Source organism: Quercus suber, unplaced genomic scaffold, assembly GCF_002906115.3.
Source record: "Quercus suber isolate HL8 unplaced genomic scaffold, Cork oak 2.0 scaffold_1091, whole genome shotgun sequence".
NCBI lineage: Eukaryota > Viridiplantae > Streptophyta > Magnoliopsida > Fagales > Fagaceae > Quercus > Quercus suber.
In genome coordinates this window covers 18,439-38,113 of record NW_027070496.1, presented here as the reverse complement: position 1 = coordinate 38,113, position 19,675 = coordinate 18,439, and the positions used below count along the sequence as shown (strand labels likewise).

Below are 19,675 nucleotides of genomic sequence, written 5' to 3'. Positions count from 1 at the left end.
TCATAATCTAATTTTGATCCACTGTCTCCCCTTTTGAATGCCAAACCCCTTGTTTAAAGCATACTTATTATAAAGGTTATATGCTTCTCCTTAGGAACTCACTAGAATTCCAAGTTTAATTTCATAGTATTTACCCAATATTATATTTCATGATTTTCACTTTTTTTCATTTTCACCAACTGTATCAAGAGCATTTTCTGAAAAATCCATTACTAGTCTAGCCTAATCATGAAAAAGAATATTGAATGAATAGCTTGAATAGACAAAACTCATAACTTTCCATAATTACACAACTAGAGACTTAAAACTAAAAAAAAAAAAGACAAAGGAAGAGATAGATTGAATACCTTAGCGGAGACTTTTAGAAAGAGACTAACTATTGGAAACAATTCCTTCAGCAAACCGAATAGAACAAAAGCATCACATCCTTGCACCAATGCCAAATTCAAAGAGAGACAGATCAGTTTCAATATCCTGATGAGTTTCTTAAACTCTTTGTTTCACAAAAACTGGGATATATATCAAAAATAAACTTCTTGTTTAGGCTATCACATATAAAACAAGTTTCAGGTTCTAATATTCCTATCTATCTCCTTTCCACACTAAAATGAGCCTTTGCATTATTTTGTGTGGTGATAAGTGAAAAAACCCATCTAAAGTTGCAAAGTAATAAAAAGAAACTTAAAAATTGATCTCCTTTCCACACTCAAATGTGCCTCCCATCTTCTAAACTTTAATTAGAAAAGAAAAAAGAAAAAGTGTCTCCCATCCGTAGTTGCAAAGAAATAAAAAGAAAATAAAAAATTTGTCTCCTTTCCACACTCAAATATGCCTCCCAGTAGTAGTTTGCAAGTAAATAAAAAGAAAATGAAAAAGAAGATGTGAAAAGGTATTGAAAAGAAGCAGATAAAAAGGAAAAATTATCCCTTTACGTCGTTGGGTGTTAGAATCGGTGACTAAGAAAGTGGTGCGGGTTCTGGCGATGACGCTAGAAATAGAATAAAGATGATTTTCAAGGTTTTCAGAGGATACAAATTCCAATCTCGCTAGACCAGCGATGCCCGGCAATGGCTGTATTTGGCAGCGAGGTCCGAGGTGAGAGAAAGAGAAAGGAGAGGAAGCATTTGACCCATAACCCATTTTTTTTTAACTTTTTCCCAGGTTAGGTACTTTGCATTTGCTTTATTTTGATTTTTTTACTTTACTTTTCATTGTTTTTTTTTTTTTTATTCCTTATAATATATTATTTATTATTATGGGTCAGAAAGAGCTAGCATTTACTTTGCATTTGCTTTATTCCTTAGATAGACACATTTCTTGCACAAAAAGAGCTGCCTTACGAGCTGCCATGACGTCTACCATCTCCACCGAAAAAGGAAGAGGAATCCTCTAAGACAAAGGCAGCAATGATCTCACCATCTGAGTCTCAAATCGCCATCTCGATACCTGCGTAACTTGAATTCTCAAACATAGCAACATCAAAGTTCACCTTATATATACCTTTTGGAGGAAGAGACCAACGCACATGAGTAGCAGGAACACTCGGCCTAGCATCAGACCCGCACTAAGACAATTACCCTCTCACTAACTTCCTTCAATGGCCAAGTTGGTTGGTTCTCTCTCAATCTATTCCACCTCTGCCACAGACACCAAGAAATAGTAGAAAACAGAGCCACCTGATACATCGAAGCACTACATAATACCCCCTCCAGTAACTCGTGTTAGAAATACTGAATGCAATATTATTGTATTTCTTAGTGAAAGAATATACATGAGTGCCTTTATATAGGAGGCATATGAGTGCAGTATAAATAAGAGTGTAGTACAAGAATGTGTGCTATACAAGTAATCTAGTTAGGCCTAAAACCCACAACACTGTACATGTTAACAGCCCCCCTCAAACTCAAGGTAGATGTGAGACTAACTTGAGGTTGTCAACCAAAGTATGAAGGTGTCCCTTAGGATGTGATTTGGTGAAGATATCTGTAAGTTGATCTTTAGAGGAGATTGAGATCAGCTTGAGAGCACCATGGACAATAAGACAATGGATAAAATGACAATCGATCTCGATGTGTTTAGTCCGTTCATGGAAGACATCATTGTGAGCAATATGAATGGTACTCTGGTTGTCACAATAAAGAGGAGTAGTAAAGGATGTAGACACACCTAAGTCTTTGAAAAGCCATTGTAGCCAAATGAGCTCAGATGTGGTATCAGCAAGGGCACAATATTCTGCTTCAGTACTGGAGCAGGCCACATGAGTTTGTTTCTTGCCTCGCCAAGAAATCAGAGAAGAACCAAGAAGAAAGCAATAACCAGTGGTGGACCTGCAATCAGTGGGATCTCCTGCCCAATCAGCATCAAAAAATGCACAGAGAATAAGAGGAGATTGAGCAGAGTAGATAAGACCATGAAAGAGAGTGCCCTGTAGGTATCGAAGAATGCGCAGAACAGCAGCATAGTGAGTCGATCATGGAACTCGAGTGTCAACAGTCTTGCTATCAGTGAGTCTAACTCGAGACAAAAAGGTTAAAGGCATACTTGGCTTGAGTAATATAAAGTCCATCTGTAAAATGAGTGATTTCAAGACCCAAGAAGTAGTTGAGATGTCCAAGATCTTTCATCTCAAATTGCTGACTAAGAATATCCTTGAGTTCTTAAATGCCACTAAGGTCATCACCAGTTATGATCATATCATCCACATACAGGAAAAGTAAAATAGTGTCTTTGTCAGTACGACGAAGAAATAAGGCAGAATCTTAATGACTGGCCATGTAACCCAAGCGAGAGATGGTAGAGCTAAATTTGGCAAACCAAGCTCATGGAGCTTGTTTAAGGCCATAAAGTGCACGTCGAAGGCGACAAATCTTGTTTGAGTCAACGGAAAGACTAGGAGGAGGTTGCATATACACTTCTTCACTTAAATCCCCATCAAGGAATGCATTTTTGACATCTATCTGAAAAATGTCCCATTTACTGGCAGCAGCAACAGCTAAGAGGACATGAACAAATAAGATATGAGCAATCAGAGCAAAGGTCTCTTCATAATAAATCTCATACTCCTGTGTAAAACCTTTTGCAACAAGATGTGCTTTGTATCGCTCAATGGACCCATCAGAGCAAGTTTTAATCTTGTAGATCTATTTACAACCAGCCACAGATTTCCCGGGGGGGAGTGTCACCAAATCCCAAGTATGGTTTTTAGATAATGCATCAAGTTTCTCTTTCATTGCAATCTACCATAAAGGGTCAGTGGAAGCCTCACAATAGGTGTGAGGCTCGTGTAGTGTAGCAAGTCTTGTTATCCAAAATCAAACTCCATATGAGCGCCTTTTTGGGTCACCTCTAAACTATCACCACCTTCGCTCCTCCGGTTCTGCTTGTTTCGTTCTTCTTCAACCACATGAGCATAACAAACTTAAGCCTCAGTCAAGGCTTTGTTGTTTTCTTGGCTATGGTAAAACTTAAAAGGGGTATCGGTGTTATGATCCTTTCTCTCATCGTCTTCGTATCTCCTGTAATGTTGTTGTTAAGTTTTAGACCCCTGTAAACCTAGATTGTTTAACCTAATTATTTAACCAAGTTATTACTTAATCCAAATTCCAGATCTAGGTTAACACAAACATATAATCATATCATGCACAGCAACGAAAATATAAAGAACACACGATATGATAACCCAAGAAACCACACTAGTAAAAACCTGGGGAGGATTTAACCAACCTATCCTTAAGGCAAAACAGAATTCACTATGAAAGAATCGAAGTTCATACAAAAGGACTTACAAGCTCCCCGCTTGACTTTCTAATGCTACCAACCAGTAGAATTTATTGACACAACCACATGCAAGCTCCGAATTCATGGACTCCTTCTTTCTTGAATTCTTTAGCAAATACAAGCACCCCCGCTTGTGTAACGTTAAGTTCTAAATCTGCAACTAAATGATTACCAAGTTCTTGACATAATCTTAAATCTTGAAAACCCTGAGTATGTGTGAAGGGAAACGCCTCTAGATCTCACAAGAAATTCACACACACAGCATATGGAGCTCTGGGACTCAACTAAAAATGTGGCTAGGGTTTTCTTTATATACTAGGAGAAAAACATAAAACCTTACACGTCATATGGGCTTAGGGCTGAGTTGGAATTCTACAGAAAACGCATTCTAGCCAACTTTCGATCGATCGAGTCTAACCTTCGATCGATCGAGCCAGTCCGAAATGCACTAATACATCTGCAGGCTCTCGATTCTAACTTTACATGAATTACACAACTTTGAGCAATCTTAAACAAGACTAAACATATTGTTTTGATCATAGTTTGCCAACATTACACATCAAAGTTCTAAATACATAAATTCCTAAATCTTTAGAACCTAACAAACTCCCTTTTTGGCAATCCGTGACAAAACACAAATTAAAAGCTCAAAGTTTACAAAATAAAGCCCTTTACAAAAACATGCCCATTATAACAAATCCAATCCTAACTACTATCCATCAGTTGTAAGTGTAGATAGCAGCACGACTGAATCAACCTGTATATTCTTGAAATACTAAACAAACGCATAAACACATGTGTGATAGAAAAACAGTAGAACAAAATTAAATTCTTGACTTCACAAAACACAAAACAAAGACATATATCATGAATAACTCATAAATATAAATCAATGAGCAGTGAACAAGAAACAGAAATAAAAACATAAGTAAACTAACTCTTCTCCTAAGTTAGATACAACAAAAAGTTTTTATATTCTCCCATTTCAAAAATAATTTCAACTCCCTCTAAACAAAACAAGCATGATTCCCATAAATCAATAATTTCTCCCCCTTTTTGTCACGTATTGACAAAGACAACTCATACAAAGAGTAAACAATCACCATACGCAATAAAGGATAAGAGAAAATAGAGAATCAAGGGGACACAAACCACTTCAACTCTATAGAAAATAGAGACAACTCCCCCTATGAACAACAAAGGTTTAAAAAAAATCCTCCTATAAAAATAAGAAAAACAAAACAAGTTTTTGGAAAAAAACAGTTTTGGGAAAAATATAAGAGGTGGGGAAAAATAAAAACACACAAACTAAAATTAAAAACTAAGGTGAGGATACACAAAGAAAAATATTCTATCTTTCAATAAATGGAAACATGAAACTATGTGACCCATAAATAGTTGCATGAGTAGAGAAAATATGTGCACATTGATTATCCATCAATTGAAAATCTGAAAAAATCAAATTTTTGAAAAACAGAGCATTTTAATGCAAAAACTCCTCAAAGCAAATGAAAGAAGTGCATGAGTATGAGATTAAATGTTTTTCAAAAACACAAGGTTTGAACCCAATTTTCCCAAAATTAAGATTTTCAATCCATTCTCTTAAATTCTCAAGCATCAAACACATTTTGCACCAAAATCAAAGAACATATAATCTTGAATGGCCAGAACAAGATCACACACAATATAATGTATCAAGTTTAGCAAAGAGTAACTTGTGTAGTGTGTGCAACTAGCAAAAACTTTAGAGACATGTGAGGTGATATGCAAATAGAAATCAATCACAATTTCTACAAAAGTCATCACATAAATTTGAGAGAAACCATCACCTAAAGAGTTACAACATATAACTCTCACATCTCCTAGAATAAAAGCTTGCAATCATGTAAGTTTCTTGATTTACCTCATAATATACACACAAATTTTAGTTGTTCAGAAACTTATTAAAAGTCGGGATAATGCACACACCAATTTTAATAATGTGATTTGGCATCAAGCCCAATGGTACACATTAATTTTAAGCATTTAAACCGAGACTACACCTTATGTTCTTTTTGTGCATGTGCTACACTTTCGAGAGTACAAAATCTTACGATATGCACTAAGGTGTTCATGATTGGCTAATAAACAGTGGTGAGATGGTTATTTATGTCTTTCTAATAAATTCAAGTCCAACAATCAAAGGCATGTGATTTCAAGATCAAGATCATGCGATCAAAAACTATAAACATCTTCCCACACAACATGCACTACAAAGCTCAAATTAGTAAAGTGCAATAAATAAGTTCATCCAAGCTAAACAAGGTACATAAACTTGTTATGTAAAGATAATATGACCAATCCTTGAATATAAATCCAAGATGTGAAATACAAAACACAAAAATCTTTTTGGTTTAAAAAAAAAAATTTATGACCAAAAACAAAAAACACATTATTTAAGTTTCTCTACAATGTGAAGCATGTTCTAAATCAAGAGAGAGCTATCATAACTTATGTAATCCTCAAAAAAAATAAAACAAGACACATAAAATTGTCCATGATAATAGGGATCAAGGATCAGCTCTTAGATCAAAAGATCTAAAACAAGAGAGCTACCCGCTCTGATATCACTTGTTAAGTTTTAGACCCCTGTAAACCTAGATTGTTTAACCTAATTATTTAGCCAAGTTATTACTTAGTCCAAATTCCAGATCTAGTTTAACACAAACATATAATCATATCATGCACTGCAGTGAAAATATAAAGAACACACGATATGATAACCTTGGAAACCACACCAGTAAAAACCTGGGGAGGATTTAACCAACCTATCCTCAAAACAAAACAAAATTCACTATGAAAGAATCGAAGTTCATACAAAAGGACTTACAAGCTCCCCGCTTGACTTCCTAATGCTACTAACCAGCAGAACTTATTGACTCCACCACGTGTAAGTTCCGAATCCACGGACTCCTTCTTTCTTGAATTCTTCAGCAAATACAAGCACCCCCGCTTGTGTAACATTAAGCTCTAAATCTGCAACTGAATGATTACCAAGTTCTTGACATAATCTTGAATCTTGGAAACCCTAAGTATGTGTGAAGGCAAACGCCTCTAGATCTCACAAGAAATTCACACACACAGCATATAGAGCTCTAGGACTCAACTAAAAACGTGGCTAGGGTTTTCTTTATATACTAAGAGAAAAACATAAAACCCTACACGTCATATGGGCTTAGGGCTAAGTTGGAATTCTGCAGAAAACGCATTCTGGCCGACTTTCGATCGATTGAGTCTAACCTTTGATCGATCGAGCCAGGCCGAAATGCACTAATACATCTGCAGCCTCTCGATTCCAATATTACATGAATTACACAACTTTGAGCAAGCCTAAATAAGACTAAACATATTTTTTTGATCATGGTTTGCCAACATTACACATTAGAGATCTAAATACATAAATTCCTAAATCTTTAGAACCTAACAGTTGTTTTTTGGGAACATCTCCTCTTTGTCGAGCTCTCTCACTTCCGTTCCTCGCTGTCTTCCTCCTCTGTCTTAGATATTTTTCTAGATAAGACACATATTCCTTCTATAGCTGCTCCTGATCCTCCTATAGTTGCCCCTGATTCTCTTGTAGACTTCTCTGTCCAACCATCAGATATCACTGATCCCTTTCCTAGTTCACCCTTTAATGAACAGGTGGAAGATGAACAGGTTGAAGATGAGCTACCCAACCCCAACCCTAAGCTTGGGTCCCCTGCTCTTGCTCCGCCTGAAGATCTTGCATAAGACATACCACCTCGTCACTCAACTCGGGTAAGATCTATTCTTGCACATTTACTTGACTATCATTGTTACACTGCTCTAATACAATGTTAGAAATACTGAATGCAATAGTATTGTATTTCTTAGTGAAAGAATATACATGAGTGTATTTATATAAGAGGCATATGAATGCAATACAAGTAAGAGTGTAGTACAAGAATATGTGCTATACAAGTAATCTAGTTAGGCTTAAAGCCCACAACACTATACATGTTAACAACTCAAAAAAGCTCCGATATTGTTTCCTGTAGAACCTGACAAACTAATATTAGATTTCCAAACTGCCTGGGCATGATCGCACAACCACAAACAATGGATTAAAGATTCCGTATGCTTATCACACGTTGAACAGAAGGCTTCAACAGGGACATGTCGATGTCGAAGATTCTGTTTTGTAGGTAGAGAGTCACATGCAATTCGCCAAATAAGATAATGAATTCTATTTGGAGTCTTGATCTTCTATGTCTCCTTCCATACCTTGCTCTGCCAAATCAACAAGTCTTCAACATACTCTTCACTCACTGGAATCTGTTGGATCAACTCAGGCTCCCACAGCAAAAAAAATCCTTTCCACTAAACCAGGATCCCACACCCTTCTACCTTTCAAAAACAGGTCCTTCACAAAGAGAGCATCAGTGTTAGTCCTTGGAGAAACAACCTTACTGTTGGAATGGTCCAGCAACCAATTATGCTCCCAAATTTTGAATAGACTCTCCATTCCCCACTCTCCAAACAACACCTTTATTAATGACATCCCTTGCCTGTAAAATACTCCTCCAAGCAAAAGAACATCGTGGATCAACCGAAGCTTCTAGGATGCTACCATTAGGAAAATATTTTGCACTAAAGACCTTATAAATTAAACCAAGTGTTGGAAAGACCCATCTCAAGGAATGAGGCATGTTTACTGATGAATATTTGTATTAGGTTTGTATTGCAACATTGCTGGTTTTTCACTTTGTTTTAGTGTGTTTTCATTACATTGTAATCATAAGCAGATATTTTTCTTTTCTTACATTGGTTTTTCCTACTGCAATAAGATCCATGTGGTTAGTGGGTGACATTATTCTTAATTATGATGGTTAGTGGACAAAGTTATTTGGTTTTCATAGAAAGTAACGTCTCAAAAAAAATTACGAAACATTTCCTTTCAAAATTAAATGGATTTTAGGTTTATACGTGGTCTTCTAATGTTATGAATGATCCTAGGCAAATGGATTGGCGTAGAACCTCAAGCCGAACTGTGATTATCGATGGCCTGTCAAGGTTAAAAAAGAAAAAAAAAACACTATGTTTGTGCTTTGTACAATATTCTCCAAAACTTTATTGCATAAAATATTACAACATTATCCGTGCATCACACGGTCAACTTACTAGTTACTATAATCAAAGGAGTGTGTTACTTAAAAGGGGATGGAGCATCTGTAACCATATGGCAAGACCTATGGGTGCCTTGGATTGAAGGATTCATTCCAAAACCAAATGCAGTTCACACGGCCCAAAACCCACTTGTTGTGTCCCACTGTCCCAGCTTATTGACCTCAACCTCCATGAGTGGAAATATAGGCTCGTCATTAATACATTTGATCCCGAATCTCCCCAAGCTGTCCTATCCCTTGCCATTTCACTCCAACAGGAGGCTAGAGACAAGCTCATTTGGACTCCAAGCTCCAAAGAGATATTCTTGGTTAACTCGACATTCAAGCTCTTAACCAACCAATCTGCAACACCTACTTCCCAAGAGCTACCATGGAGGAAACTATGGAAAATCAAAGCCTTGAGAGTAAAAATGCTATTATGGAGGATTGGAGTTAATGTTCTCCTTGCAAAAGAAAACATGCAAAGGAGGATGGAGATAAACAACCCAAGTTGTGCACTATGCCGTCAAGTAGTGGAATCCAATTGCCACTTATTTCTTAACTGCTCAGTCACAAAGGCTCTGTGGTATACCTGCTGCTGGGGATTCAAAGCTATACATGGCATCTCTAATTGTGAAGATATCATCAAGATGATCTTAAACCCTCTTGAGGCTAGCTGTCCTAAGGAAGACCAATGGATGATCATCCTCAATGTTAGAAATACTGAATGTAATTGTATTGTATTTCCTCATGAAAGAATATACATAGGTGCCTTTATATAGGAGGCATATATGTGCAATACAAGTAAATATGTGTGCTATACAAGTAACCTAACTGGGCCTAAAGCCCACAATATATTATACATATTAACAGCCCCCCTCAAACTCAAGGTGGATGTAAGACCAGCTTGAGATTGTTAACCAAAGTACGAAGGCGTCTCTTAAGATGTGATTTGATGAAGATATATGCAAGTTGATCTTTAGAGGAGACTGAGATCAGCTTGAGAGCACCACGGACAAGATGAAAACGGATAAAATGACAATCGATCTCGATGTGTTTAGTCCGTTCATGGAAGACATCATTGTGAGCAATATGAATAGTACTCTGGTTGTCACAATAAAGAGAAGTAGTAGAGGATGTAGACACACCTAAGTCTTTGAGAAGCCATCATAGCCAAAGGAGCTCAGATGTGGTATCAGCAAGGGCACGATATTCTGCTTCAGTACTAGAGTGGGCCACATGAGTTTGTTTCTTACTTCGCCAAGAAATCAGAGAAGAACCAAGAAGAAAGCAATAATCAGTGGTGGACTTGTGATCAGTGGGATCTCTTGCCTAATCAGCATCAAAAAATGCACGGAGAATAAGAGGAGACTGAGCAGAGTAGAAAAGACCATGGAAGAGAATGCCCTTTAGGTATCGAAGAATGCGCAGAACAGCAACATAGTGAGTCGATCGTGGTGCAGACAGATACTGGCTCACCTGGTGAACAGCATAGGAAGTGTCTGGACGAGTAATAGTGAGATAAACTAAGCTGCCAACCAAGCGTCTGTAAAGAGAGGGATTAGACAATGGTTTCCCCCCTGAGGGAGTCAGATGCACATTAAGCTCAACTGGAGTGTCAACAGTCTTGCTATCAGTGAGTCCAGCTCGAGACAAGAGTTCAGAGGCATACTTGGCTTGAGTAATATAAAGTCCATCTGTAAAATGAGTGATTTCAAGACCCAAGAAGTAGCTGAGATGCCCAAGATCTTTCATCTCAAACTGTTGACTGAGAAAAGTCTTGAGTTCTTAAATGCCACTGAGGTCATCACCAATTATGATCATATTATCCACATATAGGAGAAGTAAAATAGTGTCTTTGTCAGTGCGACGAAGAAATAAGGCAGAATCATAATGACTGGCCATGTAATCCAAGCGAGAGATGGTAGAACTGAATTTGGCAAACCAAGCTCGTGGAGCTTGTTTAAGGCCATAAAGTGCACGTCGAAGGTGACAAACCTTGTTTGAGTCAACAGAGAGACCAGGAGGAGGTTACATATACATTTCTTCACTTAAATCCCCATTAAGGAATGCATTTTTGACATCCATCTGAAAAAGGTCTCATTTACTGGCAGCAGCAATAACTAAGAGAGCACGAACAGATGAGATACGAGCAACCGGAGCAAAGGTCTCTTCATAATCAATCTTATACTCTTGTGTGAAACCTTTTACAACAAAACGAGCTTTGTAGTGCTCAATGGACCCATTAGAGCGAGTCTTAATCTTGTAGATCCACTTACAACCAACCACAGATTTTCTAAGAGGAAGTGTCACCAAATCCTAAGTATGGTTTTTAGATAATGCATCAAATTTCTCTTTCATTGCAATCTGCCATAAAGGGTCAGTGGAAGCCTCACGATAGGTGTGAGGCTTGTGTAGTGTAGTAAGGGCAGTGTAACAATGATAATCAAGTAAATGTGTAGGAATAGATCTTACCCGAGTTAAGTGACGAGGTGGAATGTCTTGTGCAAGATCTTCAGGCGGAGCAGGAGCAGGAGATCCAAGCTCAGGATTGGGGTTGGGTAGCTCGTCTTTAACCTGTTCATCTTCCACTTGTTCATTAAAGGGTGAACTAGGAAAGGGATCAGTGATATCTGGCGGTTGGACAGAGAAGTCTACAGCAACATTTTGGCCACAATATTGAGACTTGCTATCATCGCAACAAATTAGATGTTTCTATTTCTGCTGCTACTGTTGCTAACACTGAGAATGTCCAACCAATGGCTCCTATCTCTGCACAGTCTAAGTCTTCTGGATCCACTTTCTCCATTTCCAAAGATGACCTTATAAATATCATCGCCATTGTCATTCGTATGGTTGGTAATGCATCTTATTCTTCTTCTCTCTCAGCTTTATCTGGTATGTCTCCTACCTCTTGGCTCATGGATTCTGCTTGTTGCAATCACATGACACCCCACTCGTCCTTATTTTCTAACCTTAAACCTGCACCGCACCCTCTTAATATTCGCACAACAAATGGTTCCACAATGTCTGGTCATAATATAGGTTCAGTTTCAACCTCCAACCTCTCGGTTCTTAGAGTTTTTAATGTTCCTGACCTTTCTCATAATTTATTTTCTGTGGGACAATTAGCTGAGTTGGGTTATCGCATTACCTTTGATTATTCTGGGTGCATTGTATAGGATCCTAGGACGGAACAGGAACTTGGGATCAGTCCTAGAGTTGGGCGTATGTTTCCCGTGGACAACCTTCGTCTTCCACTTGTTGCTCCTGTTTCTGTTGCTGCAGTTGCTGCAGCTTCTTCCACTCCTTTCCTTGCACTTTGGCATGCTCGACTTGAATCCTTAATCAAGCGTGGATATTAAACCTGGACCATTACTAATTTAAATTAAATATCATTCAAAATTCAAGTCGAGAATGGTATGACGTTTTGCAAATTAAATTAGAGGTTTAATATCCACGCTTGATTGAAGTGAAAGACATTTTACAAATGCTTGGACCATTCTTAATCCACAATGAAGTCATACCTGGACCATTCTTAATCTACCCGTCCCTCAACAAATGCCTTAAAAAGAAACCATGCACCAAGTCATTCCTAGAAAGCCTAACTCGTGTTATAGAATGAACCAAAAAAGCTGTATTATTTTCCCTGGCAACCATATTAAGGTCAAAAACTTTGTTAATCTACCAGTCCCTCAACATCAATAGGCATTACCACATTCGAACTAAATGACCAAAATTTAAACAAGAGAAGACAAAGAAACAAGAAGAATTGCAAGGGAAATTTCAAGCCCTTCCTAGGTGAGACATGAATTTATGGCTATCAAGGAAACCAAAGCCTAAGAAAAGAATTTACAAGCACAAGTATCAGAAATAATTAAAACAATACAAAAAATTTATAATTCTTATGATTGCAAGAGAGAATAATGAAAGCGAGCAGAAAACAGAGCTTATCACCAAATGAAAAGTTCAGTTTATTAAACTTACTAAGCACAAACACAAAAAATTAAAAAAACCTAGCTCCTGTAGACAAACAAAGAATAGATTTTTAACATGTGAATTGTAGAAGTTGCAGAACAACAAATGAAAGAACTATATATTTCAAAAGAAATTAAACAAGCCAAAAGTTTTTTAAGTTCTCATGATTGCAAAAGAGAATGATAAAAGCAGGAGAAAAAGAGAATTTATCAACCTAATCAAACTTGGCTACTTAAACTGCAGCCAAGTACAGCAGAAGAAAAAAAAAAACAGTTCTATATACATATTAGTAATAGAATTTTAACATGCACAGAGAATCACAGGAGTTGCAAAACAACAAATGAAAAAACAACTATATTTCAAAGAATGCAAAAATATAAAGATAAATTTGGACGTTTAATAGATGAGTGATTCTGAATTTATTTTGAAACCACATTGTGCTTTTTTCCCCCTAAAACCTGAACCAAATGGGCACTTAGCATCCGTTTGGGATGAGCTAAAAATTTTAACTTATTTTTGCTACTATNTCCACAAAAAAAAAAAAAAAAAAAAAAAAAAAAAAAAAAAAGAGCTTCAAAAAATATTTTTTTAAGGAAAGAGAGCATTAACCACAAGGTGGAAACAATTACGATTTTACCAAAAAGGGATTCAAAATACCTGTACTATGTGGACTTCTTTGAGACCCAAAATTTAAGCTTAATGAAAAACATCTACCCTCTAACTTCTTCATGATAAGTTTTTAAATTTGGAAAAAGTAGCAACACACAAGCTAGGAGGAATATATATATATATATATATATATATGTCCACATAGTCAATGGCAGAAATTCACTTCCTTATTGATTTGCCATGGGTAAAAGCCAACCATGACTAGCAGGGAGATAGTACCTATTGGTAGAACCTTCATTCCTCCAAAGCTGATCAATGACACACTTACTGGATAAAGTAACTCCTTGTTAATTCTCATTTGCTGGAAGGCTAGATAGTAGAGAATATCGGCCGAACTCCCGTTGTCCACTAACACCCTTCTGGTTGTATAATTTGCAATTGTCAGAGTAATGACAATAGCATCATTATGAGTGTGGTGCAGTCGTCTTGCATCTTCATCTGTAAAAATTATGGCTGGCTCATTGGCTTTAATCATCCTTAGTAGTCGTCCAAATATCTAAACATTTTGAACTTCCTGTAGATAAGTCTTTTGGCTTTGAACAAGCTTCTTGTTGACATGCCCCCTATAATGATCTTTATTTGTCCAAATGGTGGACGTATTGGTTTTTCTGCCTTGCCCTTCATTGGCTGTCTCTCGTCCTTGTGATCTTGCCCAAAATTTTTTTTTAACTTCCCTTACTTAATGAGGATTTCAAGCTGTTGCTTTAAGTCATAACACTCGTCCGTATCATATCCATGGTCACAGTGAAAACGACAATACTTGCTTTTATTCTGCTTGCTAGGATCTCCTTTCATTCTTTTGAGCCACTTCAAGGAGGGATCGTCTTTGATTTGCATTAACACTTGGTCAAGCGAAGTATATAAAGGAGTGTAGTTAGAGTATCGTTCTGAGTACGGTCCTGCATTTTTGCCATCACAATCTCTTTTCTCCCATACTTTGTCTTTCTTCTGATGAGAACCTTGCACTGGTTGGTGTACATACCCATTGTCCATCCGTTCACCTTTTTTCTTTTTCTTGGCGATAATCGTGTCTTCTGTGTTCATGAAAATCTGGGTTGAATGTATCAATTTAGCCATCGTCTGCATCTCTTGATCATACAGCTTATGGATGAATAAGTCTAAACTGACTCCATTGTAGAAAGCTGCTAAGAGGATTTTGTCATCCATCTCGTCCATTAATAGTGCTTCTCTATTAAAACAACTGATAAAAGAATGCAAACTCTCGTTCTCTCCTTGCACTATGCTCAACAAACTGGATGAGGAACGTTTTTGCCTTTGTCCGCCTACGAAGTTGTTAACAAACAACTTACTTAACTCCTGAAATGAAGTTATGGTGTTTGGTGGTAATTTACTAAACCACACTCTAGTTGGACCTTTCAAGGTGGTAGGATAAGCTTTGCACATAATTTCGTCTGGAACACCTTGAAGATGCATGGTTGTTTTGAAAGTGGCAATGTGATCGCAGGGGTCAGCTTCCCATCATATGAATCCAGGGTAGGCATTTTAAACTTGGAAGGGAGGGGATGATTTATGATGGACGCGATAAAGGGGGAATTAGTCCTATGGACGAGATTATCCACATAATTTGCTCTCCTCATAAAATCCTTCATGTCTTCCATGACTCTTTTTATTTGGTCTATCGCTCTATCCAAATGTGATACCCTGCGAGTGACGGTACCCCTAGACTGGGCTCCTTTAGTGTTATTCTCAGCACCTTCATTTCCTAAATTTTGGCCTCATTCTCCACCATGGTATTGACGTTGTCTGTTGACTTCTCTAGTTAACTCCCGATTCCATTGTGTCAGTTCTGCCATCAATGCTGCCATGGACTGTAACTGTTGTTTGACGGTCATGGGGGGTGGTGGTGCACGATTTGGATGACTAGAGGCGTTCCCACTCTCCTGGTGTCCTGGACTAGTGGCCATTGACCTAGTCCGAACCATCCAGCCTTTTTGTCTTGGAAAGTAGAAAAGTTAGTACTTACAAACTTTTTAATCCTCTTCTTCCCCACAAATGACGCCAACTGATGATGTACAAAAATCAATAGACTGAAATACTTCAAGCTATAGTAATGGTTGTAAGTCCTAAAAGGAAAGAAAGGACTGTCAAAGGTGAGTGGTGTGAACTGGCTAAGGATCCTCCAATGGTTAAGTTAGTTTTTTCTCTAGGACACAAGGATAGAAATTAGTGAATGGTTAGAACTTACCTTGGGTGAATGAGATTTGCTCCTTTTATAGAGAGTTAGATGTGGGTCAACTTGTATGGATCCACTACCATCGTGGGTAATGTGGGCGGCGTTTAGAGAAAATGGGGTATGTGAAGCGTAGTTGGAGGAATCTCTTCCACGTGTTAAGAGCAACGTGCTGTGGTTTGTTCATGTAGAACATTTGGAGAATTCTTTGTATAATTTACTAAGTATAATTTGATCATCCATGGATCTAGTCGTCTATGAATATAGTCTTTTATGGACAAGTTCTTTCAACTGGATTTTATTATTCCTGACAAAGGGTCTTCTTCATGCATTCTGTCATTCTTGGATGTTTTTCTTTAGATGTGGTCTAATCATGGACGACAACCAAGGACGGGTTATACTTAATTGATTCCTATCAAATAGTATTAAAAAAACTATCCAACCCATAGGTTCAACCGGACCCAACCCCAATCCATGTGGGTTGGGTTGAATCCTTGTAATGGGTTGGGTTGGGCTGTATTTTTTATAACCCATCATGGTGAGTTAGGTCAAAAAATCTCCTCAATCCGACCCAACTCGATTCGTGCACACCCCTGCTTGAGAACAATGAGAGCTATAAAAATAAAGGTAAAAAATAACTTGTCCTTGTCAAACCTAACCAAGAAAGCAAGAACATTTTAAATAGTAACATTTGGAATCACGTATATCCTAAAATCACTCACCCACATTGAGGGTGATAATATTAATGTTATGAGTAAACTCTCTCTACTGGGTATGGATTATTCACTACTTGGAAATATTTTGGAAGAAATAAAGACATTAGTGGCTGATCTTCACAATAACTATTTCTAATGTGTCAGGTGATTTGGTAACTCAGTGGCGCACTCTTTAGCTAAATTTGTTAGTTTATCCCTAATGATATAACTTAGATGAAAGATCCTCCTCCTCTTGCCTTAGAGGCTCTATTCTTTAATGTAAATGTTTCTCTTTTATAAATGATAGTCTTTTGAGCCTAAAAATAATTAATATATATATGATGAAAGATCCTCCTCCTCTTGCCTTAGAGGCTCTATTCTTTAATGTAAATGTTTCTCTTTTATAAATGATAGTCTTTTGAGCCTAAAAATAATTAATATATATATATATATATATATAAACTCAAATTAGCTAAGTTTCTCTTTCACCTGTCAAGAGTAGAACTTCTATTCAAACACCAAAATTGGAACTAGATGATCCACCCGATAGAGATATTATTGATATATATTGTTATTATTATTATTATTATTATTATTTCTTTCCATGTAAAAGGTAAATGTGTGGCAATGGATAACTATCCTTGGGGTAAGCCTTGTTCAAATCAATGAAGTCTACACACATCCTCCACTTGCCGTTAGCCTTCTTGACCATCACCACATTAGCTAACCAATCCGGGTAATAGACTTCCTGAATAAATTCTGCCATAGTTAACTTTTGGACCTCTTCTTTGATAGCCTTATCTCGCTTAGGAGCGAAGACCCTCTTCTTTTGATGAATAGGCTTGGAAGATGGATACATATTCAAACGATGAGTAATGACACTTGGGTCAATTCTTCACCATCATGACTCCACGCGAAAACATCAGTACTCTTCCTTAAGAATTGGATGAGGTCTTGCTTCGTCTCTTTCTCCATACTTGTCCCTATTTTGGTAAACTCCTTAAGGTCACCCTCGTCCAGAGGAACATCTTCCAGTACTTCAGTGGACTTTGTAGTAACCCTTCTTGCCTCTATGTTCATCGTTTGTACATGCTCATCCATAGCCAACATGGCTAAGTAGCATTCTCTAGCAGCTAACTGGTCTCCTTGCACTGGCCCTACTCCATACTCAGTTGGGAACTTGACAGATAAGTGGCAAGTAGATGTCACTTCCTTTCAATTGTTTTAAAGTTGGTCATCCAATGATGGCATTGTAGGAAGATGAGCAATCTCCAACGAGGAAATTTACTTCTTTGGCTATCTGTTGTGAATATGCCCCCACCACTACAGGTAGAGTAATAGTGCCCACCAATTGTACTTTCATTCCTCCAAATCCTACTAAGGACGAATTCATTAGACGAAGTTGATCTCGTCCAAACTTCATCTGCTGGAGAGTAGGGTAATATAGGATATCTGCTGAACTCCCATTATCTACCAACACCTTTTTAGTTGTGTAATCAGCAATGAGCAAAGTGATGATGATTGCATCGTCATGTGGATGATGGACCTTTCTAGCGTCTTCGTCTATGAAAGTAATGGCCTGCTCATCTACCCCTTTCATCCTTACACTACTTTCAAGTAGGTCTTCATTGACTTGGAAGATTGCCCTGCTAAAGTTCGTCCTACAATAACTCTTATTTCCTCAAGTGGGGATCGTGATGGCTCTTCTACCTTTCCTTTAAACTTCTTGTCCTTGTGATCTCATCCAAGGAAAAATTTTCAGCTTTCCTTGTCTGATGAGATTTTCAATCTACTACTTTAAGTTATAGCAATCGTCCGTGTCATGCCCGTGATCTTGTAGAAGCAGCAATACTTATTCTTGTTGCGCTTATTAGGATCTCCTTTCATCTTCTTTGGCCATTTCAAATATGGTCCATCCTTGATTTGCATAAGCACTTGGTCAAGCAGGACATTCAAAGGCGTATAATGCTGACTTCGTCCTGAGAATGAACTTGCGTTCTTGTTATCTCTATCCCTCTTCTCTCCTGTTTAGGCCTTCTTTGCACGAGGTCCTTGTTTTGGATGACGAGGGAACTCTGCTTCCATCCATTCTATTTTCTTCCTCTTCTTGGCAATGATTGCATCCTCTGCATTCATAAAGCTTTGGGTTGAATGTATGAGTTCAGCCATGGTCTGTAGTTCTTGTTCATAAAGCTTGTGAATGAATAAATCTGCACTAACTCCATTGTAGAAGGTTGTTAACAATAGCTTGTCGTCCATCTCGTCTACCGTTAAGGTTTCCCTGTTGAAAATAGTAATGAAGGACCACAAACTTTCATTGTCCCCTTGCTCTATGGTCAATAGGCTGGACAAGGAGTGTTTATGCCTTTGTCCTCCGATAAAGTTGTTGATGAACAACTTACTTAACTCCTCAAAAGAACCAATAGTATTCGGAGGTATTTTACTAAATCACACTCATGCTGGCCCCTTAAGGGTGGTTGGGAAGGCCCTACACATTATCTCATTTGGAACTCCTTGAAGGTGCATTGTGGTCTTGAAGGTTGCAATGTGGTCACACGGGTCACGTGTTCCATCATAAGAGTCCAAGGAAGGCATCTTGAACTTGGAAGGCAATGGATGATTTGTAACAACCTAAGGAAAAGCGCTAGCCACATTTGCGCTATACCTCAAAAGGACTAGTTACAATTGAGACTCCTTATAGCTGTTAATAAAGCCTAGATCTACCCAGTAAATACCCGATGTAGGACTCATCACACACCCACATACATCACACAATCAATCAAATTGGGGCATCACAATCACCCCCACTTAAATCTCTAACGTCCTCATTTGGGCCCACTTTGTGGGGTAGTGTCTCTAAGCCCACATAGGGTTACCGGGCTAGCTCTAATACCATATGTAAGGACCCAAGGAAAAGCGCTTAGAGTCAAGTGTGGCACTTCACGTGAAGTGGTACCCCTTGATTGATTCTCGTGCTCCACATTTTCTCCTTCTCTAACTTCTTGACTCTAAGCTTGTCCTTCTATACACCGTTCTTGATGTTGCCTTCTATGGTTGATCTCTTGAGTCAATTCTTGGTTCTGTCGGGTTAGCTCTGCCATGGCGGCTGCCATAGACTGCATTTGTTGGATGAAAGGCAGTTGCATGATAGGTGCTGACTGGTGAGCACGGTTGGGATGGCCGGAAGCGTTTCCACTCTC

At 38.0% G+C, this 19,675-nt stretch overlaps 1 protein-coding gene across 1 annotated transcript; it reads right to left on the bottom strand.

The window, feature by feature from the left end:
* Positions 1-14,264: 14,264 nt before the first annotated feature.
* LOC136065709 (uncharacterized) lies at positions 14,265-15,023 on the bottom strand. Its single transcript, XM_065769242.1, has one exon. It carries the CDS (start codon positions 15,021-15,023, stop codon positions 14,265-14,267), a length of 759 nt encoding a protein of 252 aa, XP_065625314.1.
* Positions 15,024-19,675: the final 4,652 nt, after the last annotated feature.

What these genes read in the sequence shown, in the direction of transcription:
- LOC136065709 (XM_065769242.1), bottom strand. Translation starts at nt 15,023, where the DNA reads ATGCATCTTCAAGGTGTTCCAGACGAAATTATGTGCAAAGCTTATCCT.